The sequence below is a fragment of the Elgaria multicarinata genome, chromosome 11 (genome assembly GCF_023053635.1).
Source record: "Elgaria multicarinata webbii isolate HBS135686 ecotype San Diego chromosome 11, rElgMul1.1.pri, whole genome shotgun sequence".
NCBI lineage: Eukaryota > Metazoa > Chordata > Lepidosauria > Squamata > Anguidae > Elgaria > Elgaria multicarinata.
In genome coordinates, this window is record NC_086181.1 from 41,003,917 (window position 1) to 41,019,497 (window position 15,581).

At 42.3% G+C, this 15,581-nt stretch overlaps 1 protein-coding gene across 1 annotated transcript; it reads left to right on the forward strand.

The window, feature by feature from the left end:
- The first annotated feature begins 48 nt into the window (after nt 1–48).
- Nucleotides 49–8,755, forward strand: LOC134405882 (vomeronasal type-2 receptor 26-like). Its single transcript, XM_063137138.1, has 6 exons — nt 49–191; nt 3,024–3,315; nt 5,392–5,619; nt 6,035–6,060; nt 7,480–7,655; nt 7,854–8,755. The coding sequence occupies exons 1-6, from the start codon at nt 49–51 to the stop codon at nt 8,753–8,755; spliced, it is 1,767 nt and encodes a 588-aa protein (XP_062993208.1).
- The last annotated feature ends 6,826 nt before the right edge of the window (nt 8,756–15,581 follow it).

Below are 15,581 nucleotides of genomic sequence, written 5' to 3' on the forward strand. Positions count from 1 at the left end.
CTTCTGCTGAACAAGCCCTTCAAAGTAGATGCCACACAATGCTCCACCATGAATGGTCCCATCCCTGTTCCACATGCGTGGTATCAGCCAGGTGGCCTCCTCATTGGTGGGATTTCCTCTCATCTCACTTTCTCTCTTGATGAAAGATTATATGAAGGCGATCCTTCCAAGACGCAGATTAGAATTCTAGAGTAAGTAATTGTTTCCCTACCCAACCCAATCACTTCTCTATCCTTGCAACAAATAGAGACTTTGTTCTCCCGTAACGAGAACACTTTCCAGTTTGGAATGCAACATGAGGGTGGGGAGAGTGGTGGTAGTTTTGCTTTAAATGGCATGACATTAGATGTGTACGTCCTCTGCTCAGACAAGCCCACCCACACCTTTGTTCTGCGTACCTGTAGTTGTTGAGATTTAATAGAAAAAAGAAAGAGCTGTTCTACTGCCACTGTAATGATTAGGGCTGTGCATGGACACCCCAATCTGCTCTGGATTCTGATCTGCAACTTCCGGATCAAGTCTGCTTAGCTTTGGATCGATCTGTATCCGCTCCTTTGCAGTTCTGGATCCAGATCTGGAGCTCAGTTCCCCCCCCCCCCCCAGACTTCCATTGCAAATGTAAAACACCTATAACTTTTTTCTTTTCAAGTTAGAAACATGAAAATGGGCACTATGATAGCTTCTTAGATCTTTAGTCATGGCCACTTTGAAGGAAATGGGATCATCCCCCTGATTTTTTGGGGGGGAATTTTAAAGAAGATTCCCCCACCCCCATTTACAGAAATGCAGTTATCTCTGTCATTTTTCAAGATACACACATGTAACTGGGCACCATGATAGCTTCCACATAGGATTTTAGGCATGGCAATGTTGAAGGAAATCAGATCATGCCCTGATTTGGGGGGAATTTTTTAAAATATTCCCAACTAACTCCTCCAAACACAGCTCCAGAAAAATACACTCCTCACTGACCAAAGTCCTACCCCAAAAAGACAGGGAAAGAAAAGTTTCTCTGTATGCCTCTGGCTTAGTCCCACACTCCAACATTGGTATTGGAGGATGCTTCACATGGGGTGATCACTTATAAGCATGATTGGGAGATGAGGCTGTCTATCAATGCCAAAAAAGGCTTATTTCCCCCCTCCCGCTTTTACCAATTAAAAAAAATCATTGCAACCCAACCACTGAATGGATATTTCTGAAAATCTACACAAATGACCCTCAATGAGCAATCTCTAAGCTCATTAATTTTCAGGGCTCTATCTTTAAAAATAAGGAAGTTATAGGCATTTTTTTACCCAATACAATTCAATGGGAAAAAAGTTCAAAATGGCAACTGGAGCTCCAGATGGAGGTGAAGTGATCCAAAGTAAAGCAAACCACTTTGCTTTGATCCAGAGGTTTCTAGACCCCATCCGGATCTGATTGGGTTGCTCCACTCCATATTTGGGAATCTGAAACTGAGCGGAGCACAGCCCTAGTAATGATGAGTCCTTCACCACAATAAATGGTTGGAGAATTTGTTCCTCCTCTGGATAAATAGAGTGGATAAATAAATAGATAAATAAATATCCCACCCCACCCCTGTAATTTATTTGCCCAAATGTTGGCTGTAGAAATCCGAGAGGCCATTTGTGCATAACTCTAAAAAAAAAGGAACCCTCTCAAAATATTTATTTGAATATATGTGTGTAAAAGGAAGTTAAAGGAAGCCGGATTCCAGCTGGACATCAGGAAAAACTTCCTGACTGCTAGAGCAGTACAACAATGGAATCAGTTACCTAGGGAGGTTGTGGGCTCTCCCACACTAGAGGCATTCAAGAGGCAGCTGGACAACCATCTGTCAGGGATGCTTTAGGGTGGATTCCTGCATTGAGCAGGGGGTTGGACTCGATGGCCTTGTAGGTCCCTTCCAACTCTGCTATTCTATGATTTTGTGTGTGTGTGTGTGTGTGTGTATATATATATATATATATATATATATATATATATATATATCTCAATATATATCACTTAAACTGCTTTTTAGGACTACATTTCCCCAAAGTAGCATAGAAAGGATAGTGGGAGGCAAACTGAAATTTAGTAAAAATAATAATAATAATCAATGAATAATAAATGGGAGGTATTGTATTTTCACAAATATCTCCTTCAGCTTATTTCCACTCCTGCTTAGGCAAGAAGCTGTGCAGACACACATGATAAAGACATGAAGATGCAGAGGAGAAAGTAGTAATGATGATATTATTGTTTTATACTTCACCCACAAAGCTTGGGCGAATGAGTTTTGGGCATATGAAGCTTGGGCATATGAAGTAGTGATACAGGAACATGTTTCTTGCCTTTGTTAATACAGAATGGGGCGGGGGAGGTTCCTCAATGAAAAATTGAAGGACAAATAACCAAAACTAAGAAGCTGAGAGTGAGACAAAACATTTTCTCCTGTTCATTTCCAGTTCTGGGAGTGGCAATGGATGTCAATGAAACATGTACAGGAGAGGGGCGTCTGAAGAGTCTTCCTGCACCTCAGTTTGAAATGGGCATGACTGGCCACAGCTACAGTGTCTATAATGCTGTCTATGCTCTAGCCCATGCGTTTTCTAGCTATTTCCCCAAGGCTCCATCAGATGACTGTTTTATTGAATGCTCATTACAGGACACTCATGGGTTTTCATGGGTTCCTTTCATGACATTGTCTGCATCCCATTTGCCTCACACCTCCTTCTAGCCTTCCTTGCATGACAAAAAACCCACCCCACTAAGTCCAATTTATTTTTAGAGTTGGAATTGGACACCAATTCCTGCTGTGTGCAGGAGAAGCGGCATGATCAAACTGGGGGGAAAGTGGCCCCTAAGAGATAATAACAGACATGTGAAATTACTGGGAGCAACAAAACTGATGGTATCCTGATGCATCGTTTGGGCTAAAGAGTGAAGTGTTTACTAGCTCAGAAAAATCTGTAACAAAGAAAAGAATAGTCTAACTAACTAAACTAGTTAAAAGGAATTCACTCTATTTGCAGTGTGACAACAAAATTTTACCAGCACATCCTAGCCTTGGCATTTGCTGTGAATGAGATCAATGTGAATCTCCAGTTGTTGCCCAATATCACACTTGGATTTCACATCCTTGACAGCTATAGCAATGCACAGATGACGTATCGTACCACTCTAGAACTGCTGTTCAAATCACATCGATTTGTCCCCAACTACAAATGTGACACCCAGAAAAAACTCATAGGCATCATTGGAGGACTTGGCTTTGATACGTCTTCTTGTATGGCCGACATTTTAAGTTTCTACAAAATGCCACAGGTAGGATCTGTGGTGGTGTTGGTGGTGGAGGATGGAGGACAATCACATCTATGTTTAGCTTGAGCAAGGGTGCTGAGACATCTTTCTCTAGACCATGTCGAGGGGCATTTTAAGGAATATTAAATGCATAAACAAGCATGCATATAAAGATATCCAAATCCATCACTAAAACATCTAATTTCCATTTAGCTCACATATAGCTCAAGTACCCCAGAAGAGAGTGAAATGATACAAATCCATTCACTTTACCGCATGGTCCCAAATGAAGACAGTCAGTACACTGGGATTATCCGGTTGCTCCAGTATTTTGGATGGACATGGGTTGGGATCCTTATTGCTGATAATGACAGCGGAGAACATTTTTTGCAGGTTCTGGAGCCATTACTTTCCAAAAACGGAATCTGCTCAGCCTTCACACAAACAATCCCACAATTACCCAGATTGGATGCCGTGCATGAAGTTTTTGGTAGTCTCTCACAAATTTATGAAACATTCACATATAATAAAGTCATTACATTTATAGTTTATGGAGATTCACTGGCAATTACATGGCTACAGACGCTTATGTTTCTACAAGGTCCTGGAAAGGAGGAAAATGGATTATTTAGAAAGGTGTGGATTACCACAACCCAGATTGATTTCACGTTTAAGGGCTTTCAAAGAGGTTGGAATTTTCAGTTGTTCCATGGTGCCATTTCCTTTACAATTCACTCAGAAGTTCTTTCAGGGTTCAAAGAATTTGTTAGTATCAAAAAATATCACTGGACTCAAGCCAATGGTTTTCGCAAAGACTTCTGGGAGCAAGCATTTGACTGTTCATTTCCAGTTCTGGGAGTGGCAATGGATGTCAATGAATCATGTACAGGAGAAGAGCGTCTGGAGAGTCTTCCTGCACCTCAATTTGAAATGGGCATGACTGGCCACAGCTACAGTGTCTATAATGCTGTCTATGCTCTAGCCCATGCGTTGCATGCTCTGTTCTCATCTAGAGCCCATCGCAGAGCAAACAGGAGTGGTAGGGCTGTTGATCTTCAGTCTCTGCAGCCTTGGCAGGTAATGTATCCACCACAAAATCATTTTCTTTTAGTGAATGGAGTAGTACAAGCTCAGGCTACAGCCAGTATTCTCATCTAGCAATGAGGGAAGATGTGATGATTGAGTCAGTTGACATTGTCCAAAATCCTGATTGAACCTAGGTCGACCTCATTTGCATTCCTGGATGTGCAAATCTCAACTCACCCCACCCCCACCCACCCCATGGCTAAAGCTTGAAAATGAAGCTGAGAGAGAGAGAGAGAGAGAGAAGTGTTTGTTCAACAATTTTGAAAGTGAACAAAATCTTGGGAAATTGCAAACATTTCCAGAGAATTGTGTTCCTGCTCACATTCATGTTCAGAATTGTCATTGGGACATGTTCACATGGTTTGTGAACAGGAGTGGAATTCTCATAAATCCTTATTTCCTCCACAATTGAAGTTGTTCGTCATATTCACTGACAACATTTTCTGGGTATGATATTCCTTCATACCAGCCCTGCCCTGCTGTGAGAGGACACAGATAAATCGAAGTAAGTGTTAGCATTGCGCTTCGTATCAGGTTCCTGTGGCTGCTGCCAGATACCCTTTTAGGGATCTGAAAATACTGCTGCTTTGCAGGATGATGATGATGATGATGGTGATGATCATGATGATACCCCCACATTGTCCTGGTCCTGTTTAAAGAAGCCAGTTTGGGGCCTGGCTTGTGTTTGTGAGTCAAAACATGAGTTTTACCCAAATCCTAGAGATGTTTTCTATTGTTATTGGTCTTATTGTCTTGGCCTTAATTTGCACAAATTTTATTCATGACTTTAAGGTACCTTGATTGACCGTTTTTCCCATTGTAATACAATCAAAAGAAAGAAAGAAAGAAAGAAAGAAAGAAAGAAAGAAAGAAAGAAAGTCTGGTTGTTCTTGTTTGTCACATGCAATTATGTAAATAGTATCAATAAGGAAAGATCAAATTTCTGATAAGTCGTTTTCTCCCATTCTCGTCCTCTTTTTCAATTCCCTTTTTCCTTTTTTCTCTTTCGATTAGCTTCATCAATTTCTTCAATGGATCTCATTCAACAACTCAGCTGGAGAAATGGTGTCCTTTAATGATCGAAGGGAAACCGAAGGTGGATTTGACATCATTAATTTGGTCACCTTCCCCAATGCCTCCTTCCAGAAAGTGAAAGTTGGAAAAGTTGATCCCAATGCTCCTGAAGGAGAAGAATTCATCATTAATGGTGATATGATTCTCTGGCACAGAGGGTTTAACCAGGTATGGATGTGGTGATATTCTTGAAAAGAACTCCCTTCCCCAGATGGGTCATTTAGTTGCATTGAAGTTCCATTGCTAGGACCATGATAATTTACCAGAATTAAAATAAATGTAGTGCTTCCAGAATTGATGGGGCCCTGAGTAAGATGCAAGAAGCTGACAACTGCGAGAGTAAAATTCTGCTAGTAAGAACTTGGGGGGGGGGAAGGGACTTAGGGCTAGCTTCAGATGCTTCATCCTGGTTATTTTCTTACCTTTCTGCATTTATGTTTTTGTTATGTTGATGTGTGTCCTAAACTTGCAGATGTTAGAACCTCTTTCCTAATACAAACACTACATTATTAGTAAAATTCTCTGTTTCTTATTTAACATTTATGGTGTCTTAATGTTGTTGGTTTCCACATCGCATCCCTAGAAGCCAAAACCCACAGTATGTAAAAGGTATCTAAAAGACATGCAGAAGTTTTTTAAAGCTGTTTAATGGAAGCAGCTGGGAATAATAAAGAAATGAACTTGGAGGCAGTGGAAAGGACATAGGAAGGGGAGGGAGAACAGAGTGGTCTGAATTTTTCATGGACCAGGGCATACAAAGGGCATTAAAAGAAAATAAAAGTTGCAAAAGTACAAGTAGTTTTACCCTAAGCTCACATACACTTCTTTAGTCTGGGTAGTTCTGCTCCTTCCTTCCTTCCTTCCTTCCTTCCTTCCTTCCTTCCTTCTGGTCTGGTTTTTCTCTGGCTCTCCTCTGGCTGGCTTTCTCGCTTTTAAAGGGCTGGCCTGTTCCTCCCAAACAGAAAGTACTGTTCCCACTTTGAAGAAATGAAACTTAAGTGAAACCTTGTTTATTTATTTATTTATTTATTTATTTATTACATTTTTATACCGCCCAATAGCCAAAGCTCTCTGGGCGGTTCACAAAAATTAAAACCATAATAAAACAACGAACAGGTTAAATGCACAAATACAAAATACAGTATAAAAAGCACAACCAGGATAAAACCACACAGCAAAATTGATATAAGATTAAAATACAGAGTTAGAACAGTAACACTTAAATTTAAGTTAAAATTAAGTGTTAAAATACTGAGAGAATAAAAAGGTTTTCAGTTGGCGACGAAAAGAGTACAGTGTAGGCACCAGGCGGACCTCTCTGGGGAGCTCATTCCACAACTGGGGTGCCACAGCGGAGAAAGCCCTAACCAGGGCTTTAACCAGGGAAACTTAACCAGGGAATGAAACTTAACTGGAGAAATGAAACTTCTCCTCTCAGGGATACTGTCCTCCCAACAGAAAATCCTGAGGTGTCTAAGGCTTGACCTTGGGGGGATCTACACATCGTTGTGAAGGCGCTTGCACTGCCCCGCCTTCTTCCACTGAGCTCTCCGACCCGGGTGACTCTTTCGCCGGCAGCAGGAGGCCGGCGGGGAGGTGGGCGGCGGCGGCGGCAAGGACGTGGCCAGATTCCCCAGTGAAGCCGCTGAGCCTGGAAACTTTTCACCCCGTCCCCGCGAGGGGTGATGCGGGGCCGCCGCTGCCTCCTCCTCCTCCGCCTCTTCTGGCCAGGATAGGGCAGGATCTACACGATGAGTTTCGGGGCGCACTGCAGGTGCACGCAAGCACCTTCACGACGATGTGTAGATCCCCCTTTTTACTTTGATTCTATAGCCAAGCCTCAAACGTTTACACTCAGACACCCTGTTCTCAGGCATCCCAAGAGTTTTTTCCAGACTCCAGGAGCCTGAACAGTGCCCTGTAGTTCAACCCCTGTTCCTATATTGGTAACAATATTACATTTTAGTGTAACAATGTTACATTCACTTATACATTTCCTGTATGAGTGAAAACCTGGTTAATTTTCAGAATAACAACGTACATATCTCATTGTAACTCTTTCCATGCTTATGGGCAGGTGCTTCCCCTTTCTGTGTGCAATGAATGCTGCCAGCCTGGCAATCAGAAGAAAAGGAAGGAAGGGGAGAAGTTTTGCTGCTATGATTGTGATCCATGCCCAGATGGGAAGATTTCAAATGAGACAGGTGAGGTAGCACTCCAGCTTTTGCAATGTGTATCAGTTTAATTGACACCCCTGCGTCTGAAGACTATTTCCAAGTGATCAACTGCAATGATACAAATACATGAGTTGCGTACATGGTGAAATTGGAGCAAATGGTTTAGGACAGTCAATGTGGTGAACCTGCACTGTCAGAGGACCTCTTTCTGTTTGTTTTTATTAGATACGGATGACTGCTTCAACTGCCCGGAGGATCAATATCCAAACAAACACAACAATGGGTGCATCCACAAAACCTTAATATTTCTGTCGTATCAAGAACCTTTGGGATTAAGTTTATCCTCCATTGCTGTTTCTTTCTCCTTGATCACAGCCATAGTGTTGGGAACTTTTTTAAAGCACAAAGAGAGCCCCATAGTCAAAGCCAACAACCGGGGCCTCACCTACACTCTCCTCATCTCTCTCCTGCTCTGCTTCTTATCCTCTTTGCTCTTCCTTGGCCATCCTGGGGAAGTGACGTGTCTCATCCGACAAGCAGCTTTTGGCATCGTCTTTTCAGTGGCCATTTCTTCTGTCCTTGCCAAAACCACCATAGTTTCTCTAGCCTTCATAGCCACAAAACCTGGTTCTCGGATGAAGAAATGGCTGGGGAAAAGACTGGCTTGTTCCATCGTCATGTCCTGTTCCATTATTCAAGCAAGCGTTTGTGTTGTGTGGCTGGCCACCTCTCCCCCATTCCCTGATGTCGACATGCACTCAGAAACTGAAGAAATCATTGTGCAATGTAATGAAGGGTCCGAGACCATGTTTTATTCTGTCCTGAGCTACATGTGGCTCTTGGCCATCACCAGCTTCATCATGGCCTTCCTAGCACGCAAATTGCCAGATAGTTTTAATGAAGCCAAATTTATCACATTCAGCATGTTGGTTTTTTGCAGTGTGTGGGTCACCTTTGTTCCCACCTACCTGTCCACAAGAGGAAAAGACATGGTGGCTGTGGAGATCTTCTCCATCTTGTCCTCCGCTGCTGGATTACTGGGTTGTATCTTTTTGCCTAAATGCTACACAATTCTGCTGAGGCCTGAGCTGAACAGCAGGGAACAACTCATAAGGAGAAAGGGTTGAGAATTCCCATGGTCTTTCTGCCTCCCCTCTGAAAATATAGGGCAAGGGGTTGTGAAGCAAAGTGGTTACTTTAGAAATATATATATATATATATATATATATATATATATATATATATATTATTTATTTATTTATTTATCATACTTATACCCTGCTCCTCAGCCAAAAAAGGCTCTCAGAGCGGCTTACACTTAGCAAAAAAGACAGTCCCTGCCCTCAGGCTTACAATCTAATAAAGACATGACACACAAGGAAAAGGAGTCAAGGAGGGAGGGAGGGAGGGAGGAGAGAGAAAAAGAGAGAGAGAGATCGAGAGTCCAGCAGGAGCAGGCCCCGATGTTACTTCTGCCTGCTCCTGTCCCCTCGGTCCTTCTTCTTCCCCACAGGGCCAAGATGGCAGTTTGCCCTGTGGGGGGGAGAAGAGTCCAGCAGGAGCAGGCCCCGATGTTACCTCTGCCTGCTCCTGTCCCCTCGGTCCTTCTTCTTCCCCACAGGAAGAATAATATAATATATATATTATCCTCATGTTTCCCCACAGTGTTTCTCTTGCTACTCTCTTTCTGCCCCATTGACTGTAGCAAGAAAATGTTGAGCATATGGGAGTGACCTGCTATCTCAGAGGTGGGCAACTTGTTTCCCTCCAGACATTCTGCCCTGTGATTTCATTCATTCCTAAACAACACAGGCAACTGTTTGGGATTATAAGACTTGTAGGGCCAGATCATATGGAGATTCTCAAATTGCCCACTAAAATACTTATTCATGAGAACTAAATGTTATTCCCCCCCCCCCGATACAGAAAAGCAAACCAGGACAATTGAACATATTATTACTGCTGTAATTGATAAATCCAACTGAAACTCTGAAAGCTTCAGAGTCATAGGAGGAGTTACTCCTGATATAATCAGTTATTTACCTGATTGGGAATTCACATACCCACATGCTACTAGGAGGAAGGATTTCTCTCTTGTGGCACCCCAGCTGTGAAACAAGCTCCCCAGAGAGGTCCGCCTGGTGCCTACACTGTATTCTTTTCATCGCCAGCTGAAGTCCTTTTTATTTTCTCAGTATTTTAACACCTAAATTTAAACTTTGCTGTTTAAATTCTGTATTTTAATCCTATCTCAATTTCTGCTGTGTGGTTTTATTTTGGTTGTGCTTTTTATATTGTATTTTGTATTTGGGTTTTTAGATGGTTGGATGTTTTATTATGTTCTTAATGGTTTTAATTTTTGTTAACCGCCCAAAGAGCTTTGGCTATTGGGTGGTATAAAAATGTAATAAATAAATAAATAAATAAATAAATAAATAAATAAATGCTTTAATGGTGCAATGGTTGCCATTTCTAGGGGGAAAAAGTTTTCAACTCATGTATCTCTGCAGCATGTTGGGCCTCCCTGCTGTTGTGACACGATAACAGAGGAAGTTGGTTTGACACCCCCTTTCAATCAGAGAGACCAAGCTATCACTTTGACTCAACCCACTGCAAAAACAGCATTGCTTGGGGCCTCTGTAACTTTGGATTGTATGGTATGAGGGTATACTCTCAACAGAAGGGAAGAATAATAAAAAGTTGAAGTCCATATATAAAATGGCACATGGCTATGACTTTGTGTCAAAAAATATTCTCTCTCTCTCTCTCTCCAAGATCTTTAATTTTTTTACTATGATGTTGATTGTCCATATATATTCTTGCTGCATTTGTAAAGGCAAGAAGCGTTCTACTTTCAAGACTTCCTTTACTTTCTCATTCCAGGACCAATGCAGAAGGGTTCTTCTATATTTTTCGGGAACCTAAATAACAATGTCTCTCCACAGCATTCTTCCATTTTGTTGGGTTTCAAAACCATCTGCTGTGGATGTGGCATGATTATTAATGTTATCAGATACTGGGCCTATGGGAATATACACTTTGGAGATTTGCTTTTGTATCTGAAGCTAATAGCTTCTTGGGATGACTGAAAACCAGGGTGAATTATTAGAGGCAAGTGTGCAGTCCATATCTAGTAGTTCTAGAAATATACTGGCAGGGATGTGAAAATTTGTAAAATGGAGGTTACTAGTCTTGATGGGTATATATTGCCTATAGTATTAGAGGCCCAATGCCCTTTCTAGAGAAGATGAACAGGACATGGCCACTGCATTCATGTCCTGCTTTGAAATTTCCACAGACATCTGGTTGGCCACTGTGCAAAGTGAATTCCAGATGAGATAGGCCTTTGATGTGATCCAGAATGGCTCTCCTTATGAGGTTCCTTCTTTGCTTTGGTTCTCCTATCAGCACTTCAGTATTCTGAGGCCACAGCTAGACCTAAGGTTTATCCTGGGATCATCCAGGGTTCACCCCTGCCTGAGCACTGGATCCCCTGTGTGTCACCTAGATGAACAGGTTTGACCCTTGGATGATCCAGGGATAAACCTTAGGTCTAGCTATGGCCTGAGACCCTTACCAGAAACAACGTAAAGCCTGTTCTGCCTTGAAGTCCCCAGACAAAAATAATATTTGATGTCCATCAAAGCACTTCCACTTATTGACAATGTGTGATGGTTGACAGCTTCCTCTTGTGTAGTAAAACTGTTTGTGGAGAATCGAATCATGACTCTTCATTTGTTGTTATGTTTTGTTTATTGCACAGAGGATAAAAAGTGCTTTTGGCTATTGGGTGGAATAAAATGTAATAAATAAATAAAAGAGGTAAACACTACAAATATAGCAATGCTCTTGGATACAAATGTAGAAACTATTATATATACCCGCCTCTCCATTTGGATTGATGCCGGGAACAACAGTAAGTATAAAATACATAAAGTACTGATTAAAAACATAGTAAACACTTTTAAAACATCCTAAAAACATAATAAAAGCATACTAAAATTCTACTGGATAGGCCTGCCAGAAGAGATATATTATCTATACCTATAAAGTGGAACGTACGTGTGTTACATATGTCCTGAAATGTTTACCCATTTCCACATATGGTACTGCCTTCATAATGTTCACAGACTGGTCCTTTTATGCTTGGATCAGAAAAAATCTAAAAACATGATTTGTGTTTTTTTTAAGTATTTATAAAAGAATTAATAAAAACCTAGGTTTATGCCTACAGCTCCCAACATTCCTTGGGCAGAACTCGCAGCCTGCCTTAAGTGGGAGGCCAGACTTACTGGTCTTTGGTGGCCATTGTGATTCCTAAAGTCAGTCTCAAGCAGTCAACACAACACAACACTTTCCCTTACAGATCCAACCAACAGATTAATTGGATATATCAATATGTGATAAAGGATATGATTGTCCACATTATATTGCACAGTATGGCTTAATGTATAGGAAATGAAGTCCCTTGCTTGGTTCAATATTCTACATTCATCCTTACCACTGCAATTTATGTTCCATCCTCCTGCCAACCTCCCCTAACCTGGTTTCCTCCACTGTGTTGTGCTGCAACTTTCATTATCTCCATCATCCCCTGGGGATGGGGAGAGTTCCAGGCCAACACTGTCTCTGCAGAGGCCACCAGTGAGGGAGGAAGCAGCAGCCAGGCACCTCTCCACCGTGCCTGGGTCCAGCTCCAGATGAGAGCCCCCTCCCTCCTGCTACCAACTGTCTCTGCAGAGGCCACCAGTGAGGGAGGAAGCAGCAGCCAGGCACCTCTCCACCGTGCCTGGGTCCAGCTCCAGATGAGAGCCCCCTCCCTCCTGCTACCAACTGTCTCTGCAGAGGCCACCAGTGAGGGAGGAAGCAGCAGCCAGGCACCTCTCCACCATGCCTGGGTCCAGCTCCAGCTGAGAGCCCCCTCCCTCCTGCTGCCAACTGTCTCTGCAGAGGCCACCAGTGAGGGAGGAAGCAGCAGCCAGGCACCTCTCCACCGTGCCTGGGTCCAGCTCCAGCTGAGAGCCCCCTCCCTCCTGCTACCAACTGTCACTGCAGAGGCCACCAGTGAGGGAGGAAGCAGGAGCCAGGCACCTCTCCACCGTGCCTGGGTCCAGCTCCAGCTGAGAGGCCCCTCCCTCCTGCTGTCACCTGTAACTGCTGAACTTTCCAACTAAGATTGTAGTGCCTGAATTTGCTTTCCTTTCCCCCCTCCTCCTCCTCCCTCCCAATCCCCTTTCCTTTTGTGTCATGTCTTTTAGATTGTAAGCCTGTAGGCAGGGACTGTCAAGAAAGACTTTTGTAAGCCGCTGTGAGAGCCTTTTTTGGCTGAATGGTGGCATAAAAATCCTTAAATAAATAAATAAATAAATAAATAAAACACATCTAGAGGGCACCAGCCTGAGGAAGGCAAGATTATAGAGATGTGGACTGAAAATTAGGGCTGTGCACGCCCTCCCCGAACCACTTCAGATTCCGATCTGGACCTTCAGGATCAGGCCTGAACCGGTTCAGGGCGATTTGGACCTCCCCTGATCCACTCCGGAAATGGATCTGGAGTGAGATCCGGAGGTCCGGATCGATATTTGGACAACATTTTGCCCTCCATTTCCACTTACTTGCCTCCATGGTGGATGGCGGAAGCAGGTAAGTGGGGAGGGGAGTCAAAATGGGGCCTGAATAAGCCCCCCTCTCCCTCTTACCTGGCTCCTCTGTCTGAAGCCACAAGGACCATGGTGGTGGCTGGCAGCGGACAGTGGAGCCAGGTAAGCCCCCTTCCCCCTCCTCCCCCAATTACCTGGCTCTGTCATCTGCCACCGCCATGGTCCGTGCAGCGCCTTCAACTGCCGCTCAGGCCTAAGGCCGGAAATAGGCCTATATCCAGCCTTAGGCCTGGGCGACAGTTGAAGCTGCCGCACAGACCACGGCAGACGATGGAGCCAGGTAACAGATGGGATGAAACAGTTCTTATAATGATTACTATGGAAGCACATCCCAGATGTGGTATGGCAGAGCAATGGCACTAGAAAATATAACACAGTAGTGTTTTCAGTACTATAAGAACAACCTACTACAACTGTATATCCAAAAAATGGCATTAGGGAATGCAAATAGATTAATGAGATGCATTTCTCACTGGCGATGGAGATCGGTCTTCCTATTTACATCAATCTGTTTGTTGCCCCACCTTGTGGCTATAAGAATATTCTGCAAATGCTGTTGATAGCTTAATCTGATTCTTTTGAGGAGGGCACCAAAACGGATTAAGCCAGATGTGCAGTCCATAGCTAATCATCCTAGAGATTTGCTGACCTTGATGATAACATGACTAATTATTTTAGTATCAGTACCCTTCTCCTTGGCAGCCATACCAAGAAAAAAATCTCCAAATTGGGGTGGGCATTGGGAGTCAGGAAAGCATTTGGATCTATCAGCTTCCAGGTTGGGCAATCACAACCGGTTCTCCAGCCCTGTGCACTCTCAAGTCTTCTAACCCCAAACCCCATCAGTCAGAGATATCTCCCTGACAAGTCAACTATTAAAGGACTCTGTATCCACAAGATCACCACCCACCCATCCCTATATTTCAACACCAAATGTGTTTAGGATCCATATTTGTAGTGCTCTCTGAACCACCACCATTAGAAGTTTGGTGGCACCAAAACTCTGGAAGGTCCTCCTCAGTTAGATCCAACAGACCTCTTCTCTCTAGATGGTTGGAAGGACCCAGAAGGCCTACTTGTTTCACTCCTCAAAGTTTTTAGTAGTCTGCTGTTCATTCACTGTTTTGTTTTGTTTAAAAAATCTTTCAAAGTGTGGTTGTTTTTGAAATGTTAAATTGTTTTAATGGTTATTTCTTCTTCTTCTTCTTCTTCTTCTTCTTCTTCTTCTTATTATTATTATTATTATTATTATTATTATTATTATTATTATATTTGCGCTGCTGTGGGCACAAACACCTGTGGAAAAGTGAACTATACATTAAATAAGTAATGTGAAATATAGTTTGGGACAGACCCATGCATATTGATATTGCAATTATTATATTACAACTATATCACTAGCAGATATGCCCAGCGTTGCTTGGGTCCATGAATAATGCTTATAACATTTATTTGATAAATAATAAATTTGTCTGCAACGTCTACATCTTTAGGTTGGTTTTTGTTTTCTTTTAGTTTCATTGAATTATTAAATTATTAAATTAGTTTCATTGAATTAGTAAATTGTTTTGCTAGAATAAATGGAAAATTGAGTTAATATTTTAAATTTAAGGCTTGCGATATACCATAGACCACTTCCCATCATGCTTTAGCTGGAGCAGCCTTCTAAACTGCAAAAACAATCAGAAAACACAACAGCCTTTCTACTAGCTAAAAAAGATGCAAACTTTAGAATATGTTTTCAAAATATACCAAGCATTGCCCAGATATCTGAATAACATATAGTAGGGAAGCAGATCTCAGTGGATGTGGGGAACTGGTGTATGTATGTGCTCTGAAGCTCTCCCTACAATACTTTGATTCTGCTAATAATGCACATTCCTTGTTTCCAGGGCCCATCCCTTACTTGTGGGGATGTCCAAGGATATTGAAAGTAGAAGAAACAGAATATGCTATCCTAATTTGTCATACTGATTGCTTTACTGATGATTGGATAGAAGTGTCATCAAGTACTCAGTATTATTTGTGACAAGCAATAAAACTCTCCTCCTGACACACCTTTGCTACATAGAAACACCCTCCTTAGTTTATGACCCTTTTCTAAACCATGTTTAATTTACTCTGGAATTGAAATCATCATCATCATCATCATCATCATCATCATCATCATCATCATCATCAAACCCTATACCATACAACACTATAAACACTCCCCTGAAACAATCTGGTAAAATGCAGATCATAAAATATACTGGGGCAGAACAAATCATACAGACAAGACAATACCTTGCAA